At 45.2% G+C, this 27,897-nt stretch overlaps 1 protein-coding gene across 6 annotated transcripts in view; it reads left to right on the top strand.

Annotated features, from left to right (window-relative positions):
- Nucleotides 1–27,897, top strand: part of GHR (growth hormone receptor) — a 470,149-nt gene that overhangs the window by 304,146 nt on the left and 138,106 nt on the right. For all 6 annotated transcript variants that reach the window (XM_077285624.1, XM_077285657.1, XM_077285665.1 and 3 more), the window contains one exon: nucleotides 13,069–13,149. In XM_077285624.1, the coding sequence (XP_077141739.1) occupies nucleotides 13,069–13,149 (81 nt within the window). The remainder of the gene's footprint in view (nucleotides 1–13,068; nucleotides 13,150–27,897) is intronic.

The raw sequence follows: 27,897 nt of genomic DNA, 5'->3' as shown, positions 1-27,897 counted from the left end.
TGGTGTCTGGAATGAAGAAATTATGTATCTTCTAATGTGCAGAATCATTTGCTGTATTAATAAAGGAAGCTAAGAAAGTAATAATGCAGACGTCTGTGAATCGGTGCGATCTCGGATTGGCAGTGGCTCAAGTGTCACAGCTCCATATATTTCGATGAGGCTGTCCCATTTTGTTTAGGATACCCGCGGCCATTCCGTGCATTAGCGGTCCATGCTCGGATCGATTTGCATAGACGCCCGCTTTAGCCCTAATGGATAGGTGAAGCCGCAGAGTTTTTTTTGTCAATGTGCTAGTTCGCATGGATGTGTTTACACATGGACCTATGGGCGGCATGTAAAGATCGCAGCATGCCCGACTTTGGATCGTATTCTGGATAAGGCTCGCCCATTATCAGCCAGAGGGTGCGTAAAAAACGGATCGCATTGGGTTACCATCTGTCATGCTTTTTTATGGATACCTTAAAGTTTCAAAGATTGGAACCTGTATTTGTCTTTTTATAATATTCAGTATTAGATTGTCCATGTAAAAAATTGATGTACAAAACAGAAATTTGAATTGAACATGGATGTAAAAAATGGACACACGGATGGAAAAATCTTCATTTTTCCTGGACTTAGAAAGGCCGATTTCAGCCCCTATGACACGGTCTGTTCTTTGAGAAGGATAAAGGTAACATCTAGTTGTCACTCATACAATTCCAGAAGGAATAGTAGAGGAACCGCATTCAATAATAGTTGTAATATTTTTTTTACTGGATGTGAGGGCAGTTTAGAGAGTTTTTCGATTTTTATTTTTTACGTCCTCTGGATCAGCACAACAGGAACGTGCCCTCGGCTAATGTTGCCGTGTTCTACCTTTTAATCATTATTATGTAACTTATTTGTTCGACTGTAAATACAGTAAAACAGCAGAATGTTCATTTTATTGCTGCTGTAAATCATCGGCAGTTTTTTCTTCTGGCCTCATAACAGAGACTGCTGTTTCTAGCTCCTCTATGAAAGCTGTAGTAGAAGGGATAAATCTGTTATCAAGTTCACCTTTGCTGTCCATTTTTCATAATAAATTTTGATGGTTGCCTGATAACGCCGGATTCCTGTATTTGGAGGCCGAAGAATATAATCATTGCGCATGCAATCCATCAATTTTCTTCTGTGGGATAAAATGTAATGGAAGACTAGGTATGGGCATCTTCACTAATGTTGTATTCCATACAGTTGTCAAATATCTTTTTTTTATGCAATGAAAGGTCTTGAAATGTTCACCCTGTTCGCCAGGCCTAATGTTAGACTCACTCTTCTTATTCTGGACAGAAAAGTTTTCAGCAGTCTCATTATCATCACAGGATTACACTGTAAGGTAACACCTTTATACTCCGTAGATAACACAGGAACCACTAATCACATTAGATGATGTCACAGGTTGTCTGCTCCTCTTCCCACCACAATGACCTTTTGTCAGATCAAAACATGCCCAGAAAAATACTTCTAAGTTAATCGGTCAGAGTCAGTCTTTTGCTGCTTTTTGTCCATGTAGCTGCAGAAAAGAACAGGAAGTTTGAGTCTAGTATTAGGCTTAGTGACCAGTGGGAACATTGAAAGTTTTCAATTTGTTTTAATATAGACCATGATATGACCATATATGTCTAATTACCAGGTTCCAACGCTAGGACCCCCACTATTAGTGAGATGGTTGGTCAGGCATGTGGTCTGCTTTTCCATTCAAAGGTCATTGGACTGACAGAAATAGCCCAGCGCTGAGCTTGGCTGTCTTGAACAGACTTTTAGTGGAGCGTCAGCACCTGTGCTTCACCATCACTCCAATTGACCACTTGCAGGTCTGCCTTTCCATTTCATCTATGGTGGGATATGGCCATCTTATCTTGAGAAATAACAAATATTTCTTTGTAACCTTAAAGGAAAAAAAATGAGATTTGCCTCTCTTGTGATATCAATAATGTTGGATATGGATGCGGTTCTCGTGCGTGGGCGACACTACTAAATCATGACAGTGTTTGTTACTCGCTGTCCCAAATGAGTAATTGACTGGATACATACTATGCTGATAATACTTAACCTATCCTAACGGGGTATAATAGATGATCAATATCAGATTGGTAGGAGTCCGACACACAGCACCACAGTGATCAGCTGTTATAATCTCTGGTGACAGACGCATGTAAACACACTGAACGGAGCTACAATGCCCAGCCACATTAAATATGGCTGCCAGGTACTGCAAATCAGTACCTGAGGGCTGCAGAACAGCTCCTATGGTCCTTCTCCAGTGATTGCTGTCTTTGTATTATGTGTCCAAAGTAGGCAAGTCGTAACTTGGTGATGCTTGCTTGAATTTACATGTCTGGCTTGATTTATTCCAAAATTGATTTATTTGTTCTTCTTACCATCAATGGTATTGATAACATCCTTCAACAGCACCATATTTCGAAGGTACGAGCAGTGTTTTCAATGGCAGTGACCACGCGCCGTTGGTTCACCATTCATATCGGGAGATTTTCCCGCTGTACACATTAAACACTTACAGTATACATTTCAGTAGACTGAATGACAGAACTACTTTGGTAAATATTTATCTATATATATAATTGTCTAAGGGTTTTTCCGTCTGTCTGTCTGTCTGTCCAGGAAATCCCGCGTCTCTGATTGGTCGAGGCCGCCAGGCCTCGACCAATCAGCGACGGGCACAGCATGGCGATGATGATGTCATAATAGAAATCCCGAGTCTCGACCAATCAGCGACGGGCACAGTATCAACGTAGATGTCATAATGGTTGCCATGGCGATGATGATGTCATAAAGGTTGCCTTGACCAATCAGCGACGGGCACAGTCTGCCGCGAATTCTGGAATCATCATTGTCCATATACTACGGGGACATGCATATTCTAGAATACCCGATGCGTTAGAATCGGGCCACAATCTAGTATATATATATACAGCTCTGGCAAAAATTAAGGGACCACCACATCAAAACCCTGTCATGGCAGCCCAATCTCCAGACCTGAATGTGATCAAGAGGATGATGGATAGTCACAAGCCATCAAACATAGAAGAACTGCTTACATTTTTGTGCCAGAAGCAGTGTGAAAGACTGGTGGAAAGCATGTCAAGACGCATGAAAGCTGTGATTAAAAAACTAAATATTGATTTCTGAACTCTTCCTGAGTTAAAACATTAGTATTGTTGTTTCGAAATGATTATGAACTTGTTTTCTTTGCATTATTTTGACAATTTTTCTTTGTCAGAAAAAAAATACTAAATTTATTGCTTGGAAATTCAGAGACATGTTGTCAGAAGTTTATAGAATAACATAACAATTTACATTTTACTCAAAAATATACCTATAAAGAGAAAAATCAGACAAACTGAACGTTTTGCAGTGGTCTCTTAATTTTTGCCAGAGCTGTGTATATGTGTGTGTATGTATATATATATATATATATATATATATATATATATATATATCTATAATATAACGCTGGGAGCGTCACTCTGTCCGAAGCCTCTATAGACTGCGCAAGCGCCGGCGCAGTCTGGACCGCACAGAGCGACGCTCCCAGGAGATCGCGGTATGCGTAAGCGCTGAACGCACACCGCGATCTCCACCGGACAAGCAGGGACGAGCCAGGAGGCGGAGGGTGAGTATACTTACCTGACCCGTTCCACCGACGCGCTTCCGGGCCGTGACTGTCCCCCTGCTCCCGGAATCGGCGCCTGCGCAGTCCGCGCTTTCCGGCGCCATTTTCTTGAAGACACATTGCAGTGTCTTCAAGAAAATGGCGCCGGAAAGCGCGGACTGCGCAGGCGCCGACTCCGTGAGCAGGACCAAGAAAATGGCCGCACCCAGCACAGCCGCCGCGCCCAGCACAGCCACGCACAGCCGCCGCACCCAGCACAGCCGACCATAGCCGCCCACAGCCACGCACAGCCGCCGCACCCAGCACAGCTGCCCACAGACACGCACAGCCACCCATAGCCACGCACAGCCGCCGCACCCAGCACAGCCGACCACAGCCACGCACAGCCGCCGCACCCAGCACAGCCGCCCACAGCCACGCACAGCCGCACCCAGCACAGCCACGCACAGCCGCCGCACCCAGCACAGCTGCCCACAGCCACGCACAGCCACCCATAGCCACGCACAGCCGCCGCACCCAGCACAGCCATGCACAGCCGCCGCACCCAGCACAGCCGACCACAGCCGCCGCACCCAGCACAGCCGCCCACAGCCACGCACAGCCACGCACAGCCGCCGCACCCAGCACAGCCGCCCACAGCCACGTACAGCCACCCATAGCAACACACAGCCGCCGCACCCAGCACAGCCGCTGCACCCAGCACAGCCGCCCACAGCCACGCACAGCCCACAGCCACGCACAGCCGCCGCACCCAGCACAGCCACCCACAGCCGCCGCACCCAGCACAGCCGCCGCACCCAGCACATCCGCCGCACCCAGCACAGCCGCCCACAGCCACGTACAGCCACCCATAGCCACACACAGCCGCCGCACCCAGCACAGCCGCCGCACCCAGCACAGCCGCCGCACCCAGCACAGCCGCCCACAGCCGCCGCACCCAGCACAGCCACCCACAGCCGCCGCACCCAGCACAGCCGCCGCACCCAGCACATCCGCCGCACCCAGCACAGCCGCCCACAGCCACGCACAGCCCACAGCCACGCACAGCCGCCGCACCCAGCACAGCCACCCACAGCCGCCGCACCCAGCACAGCCGCCGCACCCAGCACAGCCGCCGCACCCAGCACAGCCATGCACAGCCGCCACAGCCACGCACAGCCGCCTACAGCCATGCACAGCCTCCCACAGCCACGCACAGCCGCCCACAGCCACGGACAGCCGCCGCACCCAGCACAGCCGCCCACAGCCACGCACAGCCGCCGCACCCAGCACAGCCGACCACAGCCACGCACAGCCGCCGCACCCAGCACAGCCGCCCACAGCCACGCACAGCCGCCGCACCCAGCACAGCCACGCACAGCCCACAGCCACGCACAGCCGCCGCACCCAGCACAGCCACCCACAGCCGCCGCACCCAGCACATCCGCCGCACCCAGCACAGCCATGCACAGCCGCCTACAGCCACGCACAGCCGCCTACAGCCACGCACAGCCTCGCACAGCCGCCCACAGCCACGGACAGCCGCCGCACCCAGCACAGCCGCCCACAGCCACGCACAGCCACCCATAGCCACGCACAGCCGCCGCACCCAGCACAGCCGACCACAGCCACGCACAGCCGCCGCACCCAGCACAGCCGCCCACAGCCACGCACAGCCGCCGCACCCAGCACAGCCGCCCACAGCCACGCACAGCCGCACCCAGCACAGCCGACCACAGCCACGCACAGCCGCCGCACCCAGCACAGCCGCCCACAGCCACGTACAGCCACCCATAGCCACGCACAGCCGCCGCACCCAGCACAGCCGCCCACAGCCACGCACAGCCACGCACAGCCGCCGCACCCAGCACAGCCACCCACAGCCGCCGCACCCAGCACAGCCGCCGCACCCAGCACAGCCATGCACAGCCGCCACAGCCATGCACAGCCGCCTACAGCCACGCACAGCCTCCCACAGCCACGCACAGCCGCCCACAGCCACGGACAGCCGCCGCACCCAGCACAGCCGCCACACCCAGCACAGCCGCCCACAGCCACGCACAGCCGCCCAACCCAGCACAGCCACGCACAGCCGCCGCACCCAGCACAGCCGCCCACAGCCACGCACAACCGCTGCACCCAGCACAGCCACCCACAGCCGCCGCACCCAGCACAGCCGCCGCACCCAGCACATCCGCCGCACCCAGCACAGCCGCCGCACCCAGCACAGCCGCCGCACCCAGCACAGCCACGCACAGCCGCCACAGCCATGCACAGCCTCCGCACCCAGCACAGCCACGCACAGCCGCCTACAGCCACGGACAGCCGCTGCACCCAGCACAGCCACCGCACCCAGCACAGCCGCCGCACCCAGCACAGCCGCCCACAGCCGCCGCACCCAGCACAGCCTCCCACAGCCGCCTACAGCCACGCACAGCCGCTGCACCCAGCACAGCCGCTGCACCCAGCACAGCCACCGCACCCAGCACAGCCGTCCACAGCTGCCGCTCCCAGCACAGCCGCCCGCACCCAGCACAGCCACGTCACATACAGCCGCCCGCACTCAGCACAGCCACATACAGCCGCCCGCACTCAGCACAGCCGCCCGCACTGATGGGGGCGCAGGATGGAGCAGCACGTGATAGGATGGGGGCGCAGGATGGGAGCACATGACAGGATGGGGATGAGGATGGAGCAGCACATGACACGGTGGAGCAGCACATGACAGGATGAGGGCGCAGGATGGAGCAGCACATGACACGGTGGAGCAGCACATGACAGGATGGGGATGCAGGATGGAGCAGCACATGACACGGTGGAGCAGCACATGACAGGATGGGGGCGCAGGATGGAGCAGCACATGACACGGTGGAGCAGCACATGACAGGATGGGGGCGCAGGATGGAGCAGCATATGACAGGATAGGAGCAGCACATACCAGGATGGAGACCATATTCCAATATAAATGCTCGCCACCCGGGCGTAGAACGGGTTCAATAGCTAGTATATATATATACAGTACAGACCAAAAGTTTGGACACACCTTCTCATTTAAAGATTTTTCTGTATTTTCATGACTATGAAAATTGTAAATTCACACTGAAGGCATCAAAACTATGAATTAACACATGTGGAATTATATACTTAACAAAAAAGTGTGAAACAACTGAAATGATGTCTTATATTCTAGGTTCTTCAAAGTAGCCACCTTTTGCTTTCATGACTGCTTTGCACACTCTTGGCATTCTCTTGATGAACTTCAAGAGGTAGTCATCGGGAATGGTTTTCACTTCACAGGTGTGCCCTGTCAGGTTTAATAAGTGGGATTTCTTGCCTTATAAATGGGGTTGGGACCATCAGTTGTGTTGTGCAGAAGTCTGGTGGATACACAGCTGATAGTCCTACTGAATAGACTGTTAGAATTTGTATCATGGCAAGAAAAAAGCAGCTAAGTAAAGAAAAACGAGTGGCCATCATTACTTCAAGAAATGAAGATCAGTCAGTCCGAAAAATTGGGAAAACTTTGAAAGTGTCCCCAAGTGCAGTGGCAAAAACCATCAAGCGCTACAAAGAAACTGTCTCACATGAGGACCGCCCCAGGAAAGGAAGACCAAGAGTCACCTCTGCTTCTGAGGATAAGTTTATCCGAGTCACCAGCCTCAGAAATCGCAGGTTAACAGCAGCTCAGATTAGAGACCAGGTCAATGCCACACAGAGTTCTAGCAGCAGACACATTTCTACAACAACTGTTAAGAGGAGACTTTGTGCAGCAGGCCTTCATGGTAAAATAGCTGCTAGGAAACCACTGCTAAGGACAGGCAACAAGTAGAAAAGACTTGTTTGGGCTAAAGAACACAAGGAATGGACATTGGACCAGTGGAAATCTGTGCTTTGGTCTGATGAGTCCAATTTTGAGATCTTTGGTTCCAACCACTGTGTCTTTGTGCGACGCAGAAAAGGTGAACGGATGGACTCTACATGCCTGGTTCCCACCATGAAGCATGGAGGAGGAGGTGTGATGGTGTGGGGGTGCTTTGCTGGTGACACTGTTGGGGATTTATTCAAAATTGAAGGCATACTGAACCAGCATGACTGCCACAACATCTTGCTGCGGCATGCTATTCCATCCGGTTTGCGTTTAGTTGGACCATCATTTATTTTTCAACAGGACAATGACCCCAAACACACCTCCAGGCTGTGTAAGGGCTATTCGACCAAGAAGGAGAGTGATGGGGTGCTACGCCAGATGACCTGGCCTCCACAGTCACCAGACCTGAACCCAATCGAGATGGTTTGGGGTGAGCTGGACCGCAGAGTGAAGGCAAAAGGGCCAACAAGTGCTAAGCGTCTCTGGGAACTCCTTCAAGATTGTTGGAAGACCATTACCGGAGATTACCACTTGAAGCTCATCAAGAGAATGCAAAGAGTGTGCAAAGCAGTCATCAAAGGAAAAGGTGGCTACTTTGAAGAACCTAGAATATAAGACATATTTTCAGTTGTTTCACACTTTTTTGTTAAGTATATAATTCCACATGTGTTAATTCATAGTTTTGATGCCTTCAGTGTGAATGTACAATTTTCATAGTCATGAAAATACAGAAAAATCTTTAAATGAGAAGGTGTGTCCAAACTTTTGGTCTGTACTGTATATAATCATAATCATCCCCTTACTGGTGTCTGGTAAAGCTGGAACTTATCCCCGTGATTGATGGAACAATATATCTGGCATGTTTCTGTCTCTCCTTTCACTCGGCTTGCTGTACATGACAGGTTCATGCGACACGTCACGAGTTACCCTTTTTTTTAATTTGCTATCACCATGGCAACATCCAACACATGAGACGTGTTGTTTATCATGTAATAGCCGTCTATCATGAAAGAAACGCAGTCCTGAGCACTGATATCACATTATATCATAAGATGACAGGAACTTGTAAAGAGAGCAGGTATCGAGTATAATGTGTATATGTAATGAGTCTGAAGGACGTGTACTGAGATTCCGAGAAGGCCTGTCATTGAGGAAAACAACATGGAGGTCACCATCCTGTCATTAATAGAGATTCCAGGCACCAGTGCCAATTAGTTAGAGGCACAGGAGCTGTCAGAGGATAATCATCTGTAGAATTGGACTCTAGAGAGTTCCCTTCCCACACAGTAATGACCTCCCGTGGATATCATGTCCACTCATTACCCAAGTGACACTGTACATGTTCAGGAAAAATATTTACTGGTTCAAAACCCGGTACATAGCAATCTGACATCAATGGAGTCAACCTAAGAAAATATAGATGGAGTGTCATGACAGCCGGGGGGTTTTCCGAAGACCCCTGTGCCTGTCATCACTATACCCCTGAGAATGCCAGCCCGTGGTCGGCGTTCATAGATCATATTTTTTTCAATAAATGGCAGTGCTGAAGCCGTGTTATGTGTAGCAAAAGTGATCAATAGATCGCAGCTTCAGTTCTCCTAATAGGACTATTGAACACAGTAAAAAAAAAAAAATTTAAATATGAAAAAAAAACACAAAAGTTCAAATCACCTCCCTTTTGCCCCATTAAGAATAAAATAATAATAATAAAAAATACACATGCGTTGTATTCAGAAATGTATGGTCTATCAAAATATCAAGTGAGCTAGTCTAATAGGTAAACGGGGTAACAAGAAAAAAATTAAAAATGGCAGAATTACTTTTTTTGGTCGCTGCAACATTGCAATAAAATGACATTAGAGATGATCGAAAGCTTCGTATTTACACCAAAATGGTATCAATAAAAATGTCAGATCAAGCAGCAAAAAATAAGCCCTCGCCCAGCCCCAGAACCTGAAAAATGGAGACGCTAAAGGTCTCGGAAAATGGCGACAAAAGAAAAAAACTCGTTTTCATTCAAATTTGTGAATTTTTTTTCACCACTTAAATAAAAAAGAACCTATACATATTTGGTCTCTGCATACTCGTACTGACCTGTGGAATCATATTGCCAGGTCAATTTACCATAAAGTGAACATGGTATATAAAATCCCCAAAAAACAATTGCAGAATTGCATTTTTTTGCACTTTCACTCCACTTGGATTGTTTTGCCCATTTTCCTGTACACTATGTGGTAAAATCAATGGTGTCATTCAAAAGTACAAATCATCCCGCAAAAAAACAAGCCCTCATATATCTATATTGATAGAAATATAAAAAAAAGTTATGGCTCTTGGAAGAAGGGGAGAAAAAACCCAAAAGCGGACTGCAAACAGAGATTTCACATACTGCACTCCAAATGAAACAAGTGGTCATATCTATGCAGTGGAGTAATGCAGCAAAAGTAATAAAACAATAGAATTAGAGCAGTTCAAGGATTTTTTTACAATGAATTTAACTCCATTTTTTTCGCAAGTGGCAGGTCCTCTTTAATGCAAGCACTGCCTTAGTAATGTCACACTGACCTCAAAATATAAATCTATGGGTTATGGGATGGTAACTGTTCTTCCATGCTGTGCTGTCATGCACTATCGTTACAGTTTTGTTAGCATTTTTATGGCTTTATCGCTGTTTATTATTTTCTCTAGCTACATTCAAAGTTAAAAACTGCTGCATTCCCTTCCTTGGCTTTTATACAGGCTAGGATTGTCCATTCTGACCTGGCTGGGCTATGTTATGTAATGTGAATGCTGGAAAGAATTATAAGAAATCCAGGATCATGTGAACTTTTTCTGACTGATGCAATTTTTTGCACTGTATAAAAAGGTGCAATTTTTGCACGATGTAAAATGTTCAAATTCCGCGGATTCAGTGAATTTTTTAAAGTTTGTCATGAATTCGATGCACATCAGATCTCTCATGTCTAATATAGCCCCTATGGGAATAACCCTTTAAGCAAGCACCAATCTCCTATCATTAATAAACCTACATTATAATTAGAAATCTGCCCGTGTAAACTTGTCGTTAGTTAGGACAATGTAGTATGCTTACCTGCAGTCCCATGTAAAGCTACTAATAAAACGTCTTCATGATATCACACTGATTTTTACAAAATGACGAACAGTCCTGCTACACGTCATGTTACTGCTTCGTTGTGTCTCCTTCTGTCCTCGAAGTTCCTCTGTTCTCCTCTTTTAAATTTCATAATTTCTAAACCCAATTATTATTCCATAAGTTACTAAGTACAGATCACAGAGATACAGGACAATGTATGAATCGTCGTGTCGGCCCTTTCTCCCTAATCATTTCATCACAGTGTTATCTTTAATATGCGTTTTCATATTATATTAAGTAAGATGATTTATAAAAGCTCCATACGAGGAGAATATAATGACAATGTGCAGTAACTGTGGGCCGAGCCCTGATTATTACGATCAGTCAACATGAAGGTAATAATGCATCACTGCAAGTGGCGAATATTTCTTGGGCTGTCTTCTCTGAAGCATGAGGTTTGTGTGCCGTGTTATAAAACCTGAGGAATAGTGTGTCGCGGAATTCTGGCAGCAGTGAAATCATGCTGCTAACTGCGGCATTTCGTTGTACCGATCATTTAGCTAAAATAGTAATTAGGTGAAAAGAAAAATTACCAGAAAGAATGTAAATCTCAATACAACCAGTATTACAGGAAAACTTTTTGGAGCTATAAGTTGCATTTACACAGAAAGATAATCATCACAGGCTTTCGCAATACTGCTTGTTTCACAATTATCCTTCAGTGTAAACCGGCGGACGGTCACTACCAAAATGCTAATTCATTGGGTGAAATGATAAAAGATTATCACTCTCGGAGGGGCATCGCCCTCTTTAAAGAACACTCAGACTGCCGAGAACTATGGCAGCCTATGCGCACTGAGTGATCAAGTAAAGTCTTACTCCGGTCTGTCTATGTAACAGGCTATTAAACGATTCGTCAATTAGTGTCACCGATTGTTCCATGTAGACTGAACGTATTACATTGGTAGTGGAGTTGGTGCGAAGCGAAGGAGAATTTGCAACACCATTGTTGCGCCAGACTAGTTAACCAAAAGAAGAGCCACGGATGCCACCAGGTGAAATGTTATCCGTAGGGCTACCATTCAGTGGCTACAGATTACTGACGTGGCTGGACCAGGTTCTGTGAATCGATTTGCATCCTCTCTAACTGATAGGTATAAGACAAGTTCACACTCTCTGCAAAATATAGGGCCCACACTCCCTATGACCGATAGTCAAACGTACTCATACATGGTGCTTCGGCACACTGCGATTAATGAGGACGTGAGCTCCACTATTGCGGTATGCGTTAAAAACCATGGTCCCAATCACTTATGTTCACAGTTCCCAATGTAGCAATGTATACTACAAGTAAAATAGGGCCCACACACCAGTGCTCACCAATCTTACCTACACATCCGCCCTAGACGAGGGTTTAATTGTGAGCTTCGCCTGGTTTTCTTTCACTCCTCCTTTAAGGTGAGGTCTGGTTTGGCACATGGAGATGTAGAACGTTGGTTACATTACATTTTTGCTGACTTCACTTCCTCTGGACATCACTTACACTTCCTTCTTGTGTAATTGACAATCAGAGGAAGTGAGGGAGCAGCAGCAACAGTTCACACCCTTTTCGTATGTTTTGTTTCGTCCAAAGGAAGTCAGAGTGAAGTGGCCAGCGGCTGCTGACTGGCTACAGGGCTCCCGTGACATAAAAATGTCACGGGAGCCCCTCCGCTGACTTTGCTTGAACGGTGCTGGCATTGAGATGAATATAGGCTGTTCTAGTATAGTAGTTGAAAACGGATTGTTGTTGTAGAGGACAACCCCTCTAAGAATGGATGAAACTCGAATAGAATGCTAAGGTGCAAAGTAGGTCTTTAGTGGTTCATCGGTTTTACATGGATCCCTATACACTTCAGCGTCTGATCTGCAAAACGGATGAGAATAGACTAGCTCTAAATCTTGCAGACCTCTTAAAAAAGACAGCATTATGACATATCAATCGGAAGTGTGAATGGAGCCTAAGTAGGATATTTTTACAGTATAAGCTTCTGTGGTCCTGCACTCTGCAGACAGCGGGAAAATCAATCTTGTTTTTTTATCCAATTATAAATAATTTTTAAAGATTAATTATAAACATAGATTATATTTTTGGGGAATATTTCAAGGTACTGACTGTATTTGTAAAGATGTGTATTTTTTGACAAACCCATAAGCCAAACTGTACGGCCACAGCACACCCACACTGCTGAGGTTTAGTTGCTGTCTGGCCTGGTTTTTTTTCTAAGCTTGGCATCGTGTCCAAAAAGTAAGCAAATGAGAAAACTTTCCTGTATACTCCTTTTGCCTCTTCCTTTCTGTATTAGATGCCAGTTTAGCAGAGCATCAAAAATGCTCCTCTTCATCACAACCCTGGGGCTGCAGTCCGCGAAGACATTTTAATATATCACCATCATGCTTTCATGTCTTTATAAGCCTCTTCTTTCATTGCAGCTCACACAGGCATGGCTCTTTGGCTACTCTTGGCATCGCTGGCACTAGTCTCTCCAGGTCTCTCCCTTTCTGCAAGTGAAGGTAAGTTGTGCCATTTCTGTGATTTCATGGTCTGTCCTGATGTCATCATCTGTGCTGGTGTATAGGATTCCTTTTGATTCTTGGTTCACATGTGGACACCAAGTGTGAAAGGTGTGCCTATTATGGCATCTGCCCAGAAAAATCATTTATTGTATCATTCGTTGTTAAAAAAAAAAAAAAAAAAAGATTTTTTTTTGTTCTAATTTTTTTAAAAAATTAAAAAATAGAAAATTGCCAACAGAACTTACCGTATGTTTAATTGTATAAAAACTCAAAGCTCTTGTGTTATGTTTTGCATTTTTGTGTATTTTCAATTTTGTCAACTTCACAATAAATGCCGTTCTGTTCTCCTGTGGGCCAATCCAAGCCTACCAATGAACCTTTATAAAGTAGATATGACCAAACTACAATGACCCTTTATAAAGTAGATATGACCAAACTACCAATGACCCTTTATAAAGTAGGTATGACCAAACTGAGCATATAGAAAAGGGGTTGTTTTGTATGTTTATGAGGGGGAGTAAAAAATGATCCGCATTCCGTCTATACAATTTACCGTACTTTAATCAGCTTTCAGAGAAGGCAAAAACATAATTTTTCAACAAATTTCTCTCTGCTTTTCAATCCACTTTGTCCATCTCTAAACAAGCCTTCACATTGCTTCATTAAAAAGCATTGTAGGCAAATGTCTGAGCTATGAATGCACCGCTGTCTTTGCTTCTTCACCAGACGTGAATCTTCGTCCTCGTTGGGCATCTTTCAGGGACATAATCCACTGTCAGTTGTCCAATAGAATCAATTCATGCGTATGCTCAAAGTTGTCATCAGTCGTAGATGTAAACGGGCGTCCACCGCCTTATTGTGACACTTGTGTGACCTTCCTTGAACTTCTCCATCCATTCATACACACTTCACCTTCTCCATACTGAAAACACTAATAAGATAGACGTTTTAATATAACCAGAGTGCGGAACCTTTTTACTCACCCTAGTATGATGTCCAATTGTTATTAACTACTCTATACTGTAGCTTCTTTAGAGTCTGCAGTATTTTGGTGGTGGCTGGTTTCCTATTGAAGGAGCTTGCAAGCTCTCTGCTATTGAGCCTTCAAGAACTTCTCTGAAGCTGGCAAGATCAACTGGTTGGCAAAGGTTCTACTGCTCTCCTCTGATGCTGCAGAGGCAAATCTTCCTCATATAGCAAAATCAGAGAATGCAGAGTCTGGACCAGTGGCTCAGGCATGCCCCTGGTCTGAGTGGTCAATAATCATGAGCACACTGTTCCCCCCCCAGCAGACAGGATGCCAGTAGGCCAGGGATAGGTGTACTCCTGAAGACGACAGCACTGAAGAATTTAAAATGGACAGTAGGATTGTTTTCATAAATGAGATCCAGCACGTGTTCGGTGACACATGGTGGACCTCATTTATGAAAACGATCCTTCTAAGAGCTCAGCTTCTTTAGACCCTAATGTAAAAAGCTGAAAAATAGGATATTAGTATGTGCAGAAGACCACTCAGTCATTAATTTTGAAGACACCGTAGAAGCCGCGATCCCAGTGACCCTCAGTGAAATGAAAATTCCAAACTATAAACAGCCATCAGTTTCCATTTTCACAGATGTTAAACCTTTCAAGTAGTAGTTGTTGGATGCTCACTAGGTCTTACTCATATATCTTCTTCTCCTCTTTTTTATTTTTTTTTCATCAGTATTACTATTTGGAAAAATATATATATTTCCAGAGCACTGAATCAAAACTGCTGGTGGAGGGTTATAAATATGAGATTTTTCAGAATATTTTACTTCCTCATTGTAGAACTTTATGTATGAAAAAGAAATATCACCATGATATCCCAAACATCACCCTTCTATAAGATTGCTATCCTGCGAAGGGATGTCAGAGGGTTACATTCTGTATGTCTGCACCGTAGCGGTGGAGGATCTCTGTAAGGGGGACAGATCACAGAAGCTGTGGCTGCCGGCCAGCGCTGAGGGCACATATATCCATTTAGAATAGTATATTGTGCATACGCCAAGGTGATGAAAATACAATTAGACGGAATTATTTGTTTAGGATTTTTGTGTGATTCCCATACACAAATAAACCTATTCAAGACACATATAGACTTTGGGGAACTTTTTTTTAGTACATGTATTTTAGACTTAAAGGGAATTTTGTTAGCAGGATTTTGCTTTGTAAGCTGAAAACAGCATGCTGTAAGGGTTAAAACATAGATTCCAGGTATTATTCTTTTATAAAGCCCCATGGTTTGGTTTGCTTGCAGTGGTTATTTTGGCACCAGGAGCTTATCATTGCTATCTTTGGTAGGCACCATGCTGTCTATGGACATTGTATATGCAGAGCCTTGCGGGGGTGTGGTTAGCTGTGATGTGGGTGGGGTTAACGGTGGTGTGGGCGGGGTTAGCTTTCTCAGCTCTGCTTCATTCTAAATCTAAAACCTCTGATTGTGTCAGAACGGCTGCACCCAGTAATCTAAGTGATACATCGTTGGATTCAGCTTCTCTTTGCCTACATTATGCTGCTCTCATATGAGATAGCAAAAACTTCCTGACAGATTCCCTTTAAAATAAATGTTACAATTGCAAAAAAAAATAATTCTTTGTTCCACTGTCGATTGCTGTCTGTAGAATGAGTACATTGAGAATGGGTGAGCTTATTTGGATGGGATAGTTTTTCATTCTTTGTCTTGCTTTTTCTGGGCTACTCTCAGCTAATCTTTGACCACATCAAAGTTCAGCTGAACGTCGATGTTGTTTGTGGACTGGTCATAAATTAGCAGAAGAGTTCAGAAAAAGCCAAAAAGTGGGCGGGGCCTCAATCCACACAGCTGTACAGAGTAAAGGCGTGGCCATCTAGTGGGCGTGACCTCATTTCATACACTTGTGTGCAGTGAGGCCACACCCACTAGATGGACTCGCACGGGAGTATACATTTCACATATATCACCGCTGTTCCCGGCTCAAAAACCGTCCAATCCTCTTAGCGCACAGTGCGTGCACTGGGGTAGATTCATAATTCTGCAGTCACACAGAGTGACTACAGACTTTTCATTTTGGACTGGACAGCCCCTTTAAGGTCTCATTATAGCTTAAAAAGAACGTTGTGTTGTACTCAGAAATTAAATAGCAACCAAGGATGTTCCTACCAGATATCAACATAATAACAAAAGACAAACCAAAGTCAAAAAGTACTAAACAACACAAAATTAAAAGCAGACATTTTAATACACTAATTATTTCTAGAAGGATATAAAGATGTATCCCGTACTCTGCTGCATATTCTAAAATACACTTGACAGCCCAGCATGGGGGAAGGATGACTTAGACCAAATTGCTAATCCTTCAGATTTATCTGTCATCAGGGCAGCCCTCCAGGACCACTAGATGGCTGTGATGAATGGAAACCCCATCTGAGTGTTGAGACAAACTGGAGGAATAATACGATATGTGGAATTCCGCCCTCGACTGCTCCTGGCATCCAATCATGATTATATGTGAAAAATAAAAAAGTTTAAAAATACCTGAATGTTTCGGACACCACAGCGAGTAAAACTGTGTTATCCTGAAAGCACAATCGCATGGTTAATGTGCACTTTCATCCTTTTTGTAGATTTACTTGAGCGAGAAGAAAAAAAAGTCCTCCACCAAGATGCCGCCGTCCGCCCCTGCGCAACAGCAGCTATCGGTTCTCTATACAAACTTATAGGTGCTACTGCGCAGGCGCGGACGGCCCTATTTACAAATTCCCTTTTTATTTTTTCCTTGCTCAAGTAAATCTGCAAAAGGGATAAAAGTGCACATTAACCATTAACCGATTATGCTGCAGCGCAAGTGTCACGGCCGGCACCTGGCCGCAGAAGCATTTTTTTTTTTAATTCAGTAAGTGATGGTATTCATTATGCAAACTAGGGGGCGGGTCAGTGAGGGATCAGTGACCTGTCAACAGTCTGCAGTATGAATACCTAATCAGAGAACCACATACATGAGCCCCGCTGTTGTGGATTCTGTTTGCGGGCTCCCTCTGGTGGTTACTGCTGGTACTGGGTGACTTTGGTGGGTTGCGGCCTTTGGTTTCCATCTGTCCATCAGAGGCTGGGTGTTTCCTATTTTACCTGGCCTTTCTGTCATTTCCCTTGCCGGCTATCAATGTGTTCAGATGTGCTCTGTTTGGTTCCTGCCTACCTGCTCCCAGATCTTTCAGGATAAGCTAAGTGCTGATTTTCAGTTGTTTGGTTTTTTGTCCAGCTTGCTTAGAATGTCTCTTTGTTAGCTGGTTGCTCTAGTGGACTGAGGTTCTCCCCATGTGCCATGAGTTGGCACATGGGTTCTTGTAATCTCAGGATGGTTTTTTTGATTAGGGTTTTTTGCTGACCGCTCAGTCCCCTTTTGTGTCATTCTGCTTTCTAGTTTTCAGCGGGCCTCTATTTGCTAAAGCTATATACATCATCTCTATGTGTGTGCCTTCCTCTCATTTCACCGTCAATACATGTGGGGGGCAACTATATCTTTGGGGTTAATTCCTCTGGAGGCAAGTGAGGTCTTTGTTTTCTCTGCAGTACTAGTTAGCTCTTAGGCTGGTGCGTGGCGTCTAGAACCAACGTAGGCACGCTCCCTGGCTATCTCTAGTTGCGTTTGTCAGGCGTAGGGCAGCGGTCAGCCCAGGTTCCATCACCCTAGAGCTCGTCCGATATTTATTAGCTTTGCTTATCCTGTGCTATCCCTAGCCATTGGGGATTCATGACAGTATAGCCGGCCCACAAAGTGTTAATTGTTTGGGCTGAAGCAGGAGAAAAAGAAGTGTTCAAGGGAATTTTTTTTTTTTTTTCCTTCAGAGTTTTGCTGCCTAGCCCTTAATTGCTGTCTAGCGGCTTCTTACCTCCTCTTAACCCTTGAATGGCTCTGATCTTAGCTGTTTATCATGGATGTCCAGAGTTTGGCTTCCAGCCTGAGTAATCTCGCGGCAAAGGTTCAAAACATACAGGATTTCGTTGTTCACACTCCCATGTCTGAACCTAGAATTCCTATTCCAGAGTTTTTTTCTGGAGATAGATCTACCTTCCTGAATTTCAGGAACAATTGTAAATTGTTTCTCTCTTTGAAATCTCGCTCCTCTGGAGACCCTGCTCAACAGGTCAAGATTGTTATATCGTTCCTACGGGGCGACCCTCAGAATTGGGCATTTGCATTGGCACCAGGGGATCCTGCATTGCTCAGTGTGGATGCGTTTTTTCTGGCATTGGGATTGCTCTATGAGGAACCTAACCTAGAGATTCAGGCTGAAAAGGCTTTATTAGCCCTCTCTCAGGGGCATGATGAAGCGGAAATATATTGTCAGAAATTTCGGAAATGGTCGGTGCTTACTCAGTGGAATGAGTGCGCCCTGGCTGCAAACTTCAGAAATGGTCTTTCTGAGGCCATTAAGGATATTATGGTGGGGTTCCCTGCGCCTACAGGTCTGAATGAGTCTATGGCTATGGCCATTCAGATTGATCGGCGTTTACGGGAGCGCAAACCCGTGCACCAGTTGGCGGTGTCTTCTGAACAGGCACCTGAGACTATGCAATGTGATAGAATTCAGTCCAGAAGTGAACGGCAAAATTATAGGCGGAAAAATGGTTTGTGTTTTTATTGTGGTGATTCAGCTCATGTTATATCAGCATGCTCTAAACGCACAAAAAGGGTTGATAAATCTTTTGCCATTGATACTCTGCAGTCTAAGTTCATTTTGTCTGTGACTCTGATTTTTTCACTGTCTTCCATTTCCATCGATGCCTATGTGGATTCAGGCTCTGCCCTGAGTCTTATGGATTGGTCATTTGCTAAACGCTGTGGTTTTAGTCTAGAGCCTCTGGAAGTTCCTATTCCTCTGAAAGGAATTGATTCTACACCATTGGCTATGAATAAACCGCAGTATTGGACACAAGTGACCATGCGCATGACTCCCGTTCATCAGGAGGTGATTCGCTTCCTTGTACTGTATAATTTACATGATGTACTAGTGCTTGGTCTGCCATGGTTACAAACTCATAATCCTGTCCTGGACTGGAAAACAATGTCTGTGCTAAGCTGGGGATGTCAGGGGGTTCATGATGATGCACCTCCGATTTCTATCGCTTCATCTACTCCTTCGGAGATCCCTGCGTTTTTGTCGGATTATAGGGATGTTTTTGAGGAGCCTAAGCTCAATTCGCTCCCTCCCCATAGAGAGTGTGACTGTGCTATAGAATTGATTCCTGGCAGTAAGTTCCCTAAGGGTCGTTTATTTAATCTGTCACTGCCAGAGCATACTGCTATGCGGAATTATATTAAGGAGTCCTTGGAAAAGGGACATATTCGTCCATCTTCGTCCCCTCTGGGAGCAGGTTTTTTTTTCGTGGCAAAAAAAGATGGTTCCCTGAGGCCTTGTATAGATTATCGCCTTCTGAATAAGATTACAGTCAAATACCAGTATCCATTGCCATTATTTACTGATTTGTTTGCTCGCATTAAGGGGGCTAGGTGGTTCACTAAAATAGATCTTCGTGGTGCGTATAATCTGGTGCGGATAAAACAGGGTGATGAGTGGAAAACCGCATTTAATACGCCTGAGGGCCATTTTGAGTATTTGGTAATGCCTTTTGGACTCTCCAATGCTCCGTCAGTCTTTCAGTCCTTTATGCACAATATTTTCCGTGAATATCTGGATAAGTTTATGATTGTGTATTTGGATGATATTTTGGTGTTTTCTGATGACTGGGAGTCTCATGTTCTACAGGTCAGGAAGGTGTTTCCGGTTTTGCGGGCCAATTCTCTGTTTGTGAAGGGCTCAAAGTGTCTCTTCGGAGTCCAGAAGATTTCTTTTTTGGGGTACATTTTTTCTCCTTCTACTATTGAGATGGATCCCGTTAAGGTTCAGGCTATTTGTGACTGGACACAACCTACATCTGTTAAGAGCCTTCAGAAGTTCTTGGGGTTTGCTAATTTTTATCGTCGGTTCATTGCTAATTTTTCCAGTATTGTTAAACCTTTGACTGATTTGACTAAAAAGGGGGCTGATGTTGCTGATTGGTCTCCTGCGGCCGTGGGGGCCTTTCGGGAACTTAAGCGCCGGTTTTCTTCTGCTCCTGTGTTGTGTCAACCAGATGTTTCACTTCCTTTCCAGGTGGAGGTTGATGCTTCCGAGATTGGAGCGGGGGCGGTTTTGTCACAGAGAAGTTCTAATGGCTCGGTGATGAAGCCATGTGCTTTCTTCTCTAGAAAATTCTCGCCCGCCGAGCGCAATTATGATGTGGGTAATCGGGAGCTTTTGGCCATGAAGTGGGCATTTGAGGAGTGGCGTCATTGGCTTGAGGGTGCTAAACATCGCGTGGTGGTCTTGACTGATCACAAGAATCTCATTTACCTTGAGTCTGCCAGGCGTTTGAATCCTAGACAGGCTCGTTGGTCGTTATTTTTTTCTCGTTTCAATTTCGTGGTTTCATACCTGCCAGGTTCAAAGAATGTGAAGGCAGATGCTCTTTCCAGGAGTTTTGTGCCTGACTCTCCTGGAGACACTGGGCCTGCTGGTATCCTTAGGGATGGGGTAATATTGTCCGCCGTATCCCCAGACTTGCGACGCGCATTACAGGAGTTTCAGGTGGATAAACCGGATCGATGTCCACCAGAAAGACTGTTTGTTCCGGATGATTGGACCAGTAGAGTCATCTCCGAGGTCCATTCTTCTGTGTTGGCTGGTCATCCTGGAATATTTGGTACAAGAGACTTGGTGGCCAGGTCTTTTTGGTGGCCTTCCTTGTCTAGGGATGTGCGTAATTTTGTGCAGTCTTGTGAGGTGTGTGCTCGAGCTAAGCCTTGCTGTTCACGGGCTAGTGGGTTGTTGTTATCCTTGCCCATCCCGAAGAGGCCTTGGACGCACGTTTCCATGGATTTTATTTCTGATCTCCCGGTTTCACAGAAAATGTCCGTTATCTGGGTTGTGTGTGACCGCTTTTCTAAGATGGTTCATTTGGTGCCCTTGCCTAAGTTGCCTTCCTCCTCTGAGTTGGTTCCTTTGTTTTTTCAGAACGTGGTTCGTTTGCATGGGATTCCGGAGAATATCGTTTCTGACAGGGGATCCCAGTTTGTGTCTAGATTTTGGCGGACGTTTTGTGCCAAGATGGGCATTGATTTGTCTTTCTCGTCTGCATTCCATCCTCAGACGAATGGCCAGACGGAGCGAACTAATCAGACCTTGGAAACTTATTTGAGGTGTTTTGTTTCTGCTGATCAGGATGACTGGGTTGCTTTTTTGCCACTGGCCGAATTTGCTCTTAATAATCGGGCTAGTTCGGCCACGTTGGTCTCTCCTTTTTTTTGTAATTCGGGGTAATCCTCGTTTTTCCTCTGGTCAGGTGGAGTCTTCGGATTGTCCTGGAGTGGACGTGGTGGTGGACAGGCTACATCACATTTGGAATCAGGTGGTGGACAATTTGAAGTTATCTCAGGAGAAGACTCAGCAGTTTGCTAATCGCCGTCGCCGCGTGGGTCCCCGACTTCTTGTTGGGGACTTGGTGTGGTTGTCTTCTCGTTTTGTCCCTATGAAGGTCTCTTCTCCTAAGTTCAAGCCTCGGTTCATCGGTCCTTATAGGATCTCGGAGATTCTTAACCCTGTATCCTTCCGTTTGGATCTCCCAGCATCGTTCGCTATTCATAATGTGTTCCATCGGTCGTTGTTGCGGAGGTATGAGGTGCCTGTTTTTCCTTCGGTCGAGCCTCCTGCTCCGGTGCTGGTGGAGGGAGAATTGGAGTATGTTGTTGAAAAGATCTTGGATTCTCGTGTTTCCAGACGCAAACTCCAGTATTTGGTTAAGTGGAAGGGTTATGGTCAGGAGGACAATTCCTGGGTGGTCGCCTCCGATGTTCATGCGACTGATTTGGTCCGCGCCTTCCATATAGCTCACCCTGATCGCCCTGGGGGTTCTCGTGAGGGTTCGGTGACCCCTCCTCAAGGGGGGTGGGTACTGTTGTGGATTCTGTTTGCGGGCTCCCTCTGGTGGTTACTGCTGGTACTGGGTGACTTTGGTGGGTTGCGGCCTTTGGTTTCCATCTGTCCATCAGAGGCTGGGTGTTTCCTATTTTACCTGGCCTTTCTGTCATTTCCCTTGCCGGCTATCAATGTGTTCAGATGTGCTCTGTTTGGTTCCTGCCTACCTACTCCCAGATCTTTCAGGATAAGCTAAGTGCTGATTTTCAGTTGTTTGGTTTTTTGTCCAGCTTGCTTAGAATGTCTCTTTGTTAGCTGGTTGCTCTAGTGGACTGAGGTTCTCCCCATGTGCCATGAGTTGGCACATGGGTTCTTGTAATCTCAGGATGGTTTTTTTGATTAGGGTTTTTTGCTGACCGCTCAGTCCCCTTTTGTGTCATTCTGCTTTCTAGTTTTCAGCGGGCCTCTATTTGCTAAAGCTATATACATCATCTCTATGTGTGTGCCTTCCTCTCATTTCACCGTCAATACATGTGGGGGGCAACTATATCTTTGGGGTTAATTCCTCTGGAGGCAAGTGAGGTCTTTGTTTTCTCTGCAGTACTAGTTAGCTCTTAGGCTGGTGCGTGGCGTCTAGAACCAACGTAGGCACGCTCCCTGGCTATCTCTAGTTGCGTTTGTCAGGCGTAGGGCAGCGGTCAGCCCAGGTTCCATCACCCTAAAGCTCGTCCGATATTTATTAGCTTTGCTTATCCTGTGCTATCCCTAGCCATTGGGGATTCATGACACCCTGCCTTAGGACACGGGCATATCATTAACACAAAACTAAAAATAAAGATTAAGAAACATCCACAAGATGGATTTCATTACCCAGGTATCACTGTAATCAGTATAACATCGCCGACCTGACACTGTGTTTAGGTTACTGTGCATAACCCTGCTGACAGTTTCCCTTTAAAAAGTGGCTTTTGAAGAGGATTTTATGGCCCAAAAACCATATCTTCAATCCTTCAAGGCAATTATCCTCTTTTACCAAACTTTTCTATACAGCATTGCTTTAAATGGACTCTGTCCCCTGAATTCGGAGGGAACAATTTTCAGCCATAGGGGCGGGGTTTTCAGGTGTTTGATTCACCCTTTCCTTACCCGCTGGCTGCATGCTTGCTGCAATATTGGATTGAAGTTCATTCTCTGTCCTCCGTAGTACATGCCTGCACAAGGCAATCATGCCTTGTGCAGGCGTGTACTATGGAGGACAAAGAATGAACTTCAATCCAATATTGCAGCCAGCGGGTAAGGAAAGGGTGAATCAAACACCCGAAAACCCCGCCTCTATGGCTGAAAATTGTTCCCTCCAAATTCAGGTGACAGAGTCCCTTTAAGAGTTAAGTGAGGTTGCCCTAGTTTAAAGGAATATGTGTGAAATTAAATGCCTGCGCTCTGCACTCCCTCCACAATCCGTATCTTTTCCTCCCTTCTGTGGGCAGTGCACTCAGGGATCTTCTGCACACTCAGCAAACAGTTTAAAACACAGGGGCAATATAGGAAGGTGAAACCAAACAGGAGAGGATGAGGATGTGCAAAAAAATCTCCTAAACAATCTCCAAACACCAACTCCAACCATGAATTTCACCTGCAACTCCAGAACTAGGCAGTAAGAACTAACACTGGCAATCCCTAAGTACCAGTGGCAAGCATATATAGCAGAGGGGAGTGGCCAACACTGAACAGCTGAGACAATCCACCTTGGAGAGCTCCAGGAGATCAACTGAACTGATTAACCCTTATACTGCCAGCAAGGAAAAAAGTTCTAATCAGTGTAGGAGTTTGTGAAACCAGGCGCCGTCATCTTCTGGCCCCTCTCTGTGGTGGTATTCCCGTAATATCTGTCATTCAGAGACCGGAGGAAGGTGAGGAGCTGGAGAATCACTGACCAGGAGGAGAAGACCCAGTGCACAGTCCAGCCCCTCTGCACTGAAATCTAATTAGTAGAGAACTGCTAATGGTGGTTGAAGTAGAACAGCAAAGCGGATTTATTTACCAACTGTATCAATGTAATCAGTATTACAGCACAATTATCTTTACTTTACATTACAAAATCATTCTCTTAAAAGAGTTGCCAATATTTTTTTCTTACAAAGCATGGTATCTATATGTCTGTTGTTACTATAAAATAGAAGCCCAACATAAATTGTATTTTTTGTATCTTTGTGGGGGGTATTTCTTCATCTTCTTTTGGCAATTTCTGCAACACATCTGAATTGACAGTCCTATTATTACCTGCTAAAAATATATTTGCCAGCAGCACCCTGCTCCTGCTCAGTGCTGCAGACCCCTCCCCTGCTTTCCTCTGTGCATTTGGATAGAGATAGGAACATCTTAATATGGGCAATTTATATTTATATGGATGAAGTGACCATTGATGGCTTGAACGTAATGACTGTGACCCACTCTTGACCAATATTTATTACGATTTACAAACTCCACATTTCATTGGTGACCCATGGGAATTTTCCAAACATGATGCTTTCTTCCTGTATATTGCTATTGATCTTTGTTACAAACCGGTTGTAAGGGGACTGAGTATGCTATAAAAGGTTCTGGGGTCTGTTTTACTAGAGAGGATCAAAGGTGCATCTGTTTTTCATGAATTAGACATTAGATGTAAATGCAGCTGCTATAAGTGGGATGCTCATTGTAACATAGCTGAACTGTGCTACAACCCGGCTGTCAATTGTTTTTTTTAGACAGGGTCATTAGGTGCATCTTAGCATGTCCAACCAACATTATTAGAACTTTTGAGGGATAGATCCATTGGCCACATATAAGGAGATGGTAAGGAAAGCCCTAGTTTTCATCATAGCTACAAGTTAGTACAGATTTAAAGTCCTGAGAACTGATCTCTAAAGAGTAGGAAGCCTATTACGAGTCCCATTTTTCAGAATAATTAATGGATTTTTTTTAATACGCAGTAAATAATGATATGGAAAAAAATTCTAAAAAATATAAATATATTTAAACAAGTTATTTTCTAATGTCATGTCCCCCAACTACGGGTAACGACTGAAAAATTACTTTCTGGATGCATCTCAGTATGACAGTATTTCTTAAAAAGATTTTAATACTTGATTAGCATCAATTTGAATATGAATCAATAGCCTCGATTACGCTACAGATGAAACCTCTTCTGACCATGGCAGCTAAGCAGGATGAACATGAATTAGCTGGCAGACAACATAGGAATGTAGTATTTGTCATGCTGCCTACATCCGTTCGTTGTCATGTTTTAATAATATTTTTGAGTTTTTCATAGGTAACAGATGGGTATCAAATGGCGGTCATTGAGTTGGTCCTGTAATAAAAGCAAAATTCATATTACAAGAAATGTATCTTCGGAGGATTGTTTCTGTGCTTTGTCATGCTTATTATGTGCCCTTTTAACAGGGAACATCGAGCTGAAGCGTCCTTTTCATGTCTGTCATGCCTTTTTACCATTACGACACATATAATGACAGTTGTCCGATTACAAAGAACAGCGTCTTTCGTGTTCTTTTCACCACAGTTGGATGGTTTTTGATGCTGATTTGAAGGGAAATAATTTGCTCGGATTGTTTTCTGGGCTCCTTGCTCCTATGATCAGAGCTGACTGATGATAGACGTAGGGGCTACAGGAGCGATTGCTGGAGGGGTCAGACGTACATAAAAGAAATGTCTGGGGTTGTAACTGCTGCAAGGTACCAACAATGTTAGGGCAGGCTGGGAGGTATCATTCTGCAGCACTCGTGGGCCACTGGCCAGGGAAGAAATAGACAACTTCACCAGCACCGTCATTAGAACAAAGAATAATCACAGCATGGTATAATATAGTGAATAAGAAGTAAATACACAAATACAACTAAAAACATTCTTTAAGTATAATCAGATAATGAAATATTATTTAAATAATGCTTGTGTTTTCACACAAGCTACTGAAGCATACAGAAAAGGCTGAGATTTCCTTTATTCTGTAGCTCACTCCATGCTTTGCTGTGCAGACTGGGGCAGAGTCAGCAGAGAGCAGGAGATTTAAGAGTGGTCTGAAGTTAAACTACATTTAATTCTAAATCACTATTTAGTGCCATATTCTAAGCTATTTTCTATTATATTTGTATTAAAAATTCCCTAATGTACCCTAACTGCAGTATTTTTTTCCCCTATTTCCTGTGTGATGACGCTTCATTTGAAAATCCCAATGCATGCTGGGCTACTCAAATGAAGCCTCATCAGAGCAGGGGGCAGAGGCTGCAGTCACTGTCACATCCCCTGTCTATTCCCTGAAATGAAGCCTTATCAGAACAGGGAGCAGAAGCTGTGGTCACTGTCACAGTCTCTGCCCCCTACAAATAAAGCCTCATCAGAGCAGGGGGCAGAGGCTGCTGTCACTATCACATTCTTTGTCAATTCCCTGAAGCGAAACCTTATCAGAGCAGGGGGCAGAAGCTGCGGTCACTGTCACATCCACTGCCCTTTCCCTGAAAAAAAACACCACATCAGAACAAGAGGCAGAGGCTACGGTCACTGTCACATCCCCTGCCCTCTCACTGAAATGAAGCCTCATTTGGGCGGGGGGGCAGAGGCTACGGTCACTGTCACATCCCCTGCCCTCTCACTGAAATGAGGCCTCTTTTGGGCGGGGGGGGCTTGCAGAGGCTACGGTCACTGTCACATCCCCTGCCTATTCCCTGAGACAAAGCCTCATCAGAACAGGGAGCAGAAGCTGCGGTCACTGTCACAGCCTCTGACCCCTCCGAGACAAAGCCTCATCAGTGACTCTAGTTTCAGGGGCTGTGTTTGTCCCTGTTGTGCCCCTTCCTGTGAGCTGTGCAATGTGCGATCTGCGAGTGGTGTCAGAATATCCGGCATGCAGAGTACTAGCGCCGACTAGGTGGTCGGAAAAAAAATTGTACATGGCCCCATAAAATAACATTGGTGCAAGTGCGATCCGATGTTGCCTGAAAATACGGCCATGTGCACGAGCCCTTAGAGGGTCTCCTACTCTCCTCTAGTTCTCTTAGGCAACGTTCCCATGATGTGTAGATGGTGAGTTTTTGATGTTGCTTTATCTCTGCACCTACTAGGTGAATTATATTATTTGCATTTTTTCTTCACTGCATTTTTTTGAGTGAGTTTGTTTTTATCATGTTTTTCACGCAAAAAAAATGTTTTTAACTGTGGGTTTTTCTGTACCTAATGCAATTCTATGGCAGAACTTAACATATTGCTGATTTCAAAACTGCATTACAGATCAGTTTACGCTTGCCAGAAAAAAAAACACAGTGGGCATGTGATTTCTATAAATCCTATCCACTTCTCTGGAACTGTAAGACTCTGTGTTTTTTTTTTCTTTTTTTTTATGTGTAGCAAAAACACACTATCAAAAACTCATCGTGGGAACGTAACCTCACATTTCCTGTGATTTCTACTTTTTGCAGAAAAATGTAATCACTGTCGGGGGGCTTCTAAACTTAGTGCAGACATTTAGACAAAGAGCCAAGTTGCAGGAATACTACAGGGGCCACTTTGGGCTCTTGGATACTTTTTAGGCCACGTTGGGTCTCTTGTTCCATAGTTCCATAGTTGTATTGTCTAAACATAACGGTTGTTGATTCAGTTGCTGCATTGGCTCCGACCTTGGTGACTGACCCTTTGTAATGGTGATTTCCTCATAACATGGATTGTTCATGATGAAAATATATGCGGCTAAGTTAGTTGACTGTGTCATGAGAGACTATGCTTCTGGCCAAACAT

This window comes from Ranitomeya variabilis, chromosome 1 (assembly GCF_051348905.1).
Source record: "Ranitomeya variabilis isolate aRanVar5 chromosome 1, aRanVar5.hap1, whole genome shotgun sequence".
NCBI lineage: Eukaryota > Metazoa > Chordata > Amphibia > Anura > Dendrobatidae > Ranitomeya > Ranitomeya variabilis.
This window is presented reverse-complemented; position numbering and strand designations above follow the sequence as displayed.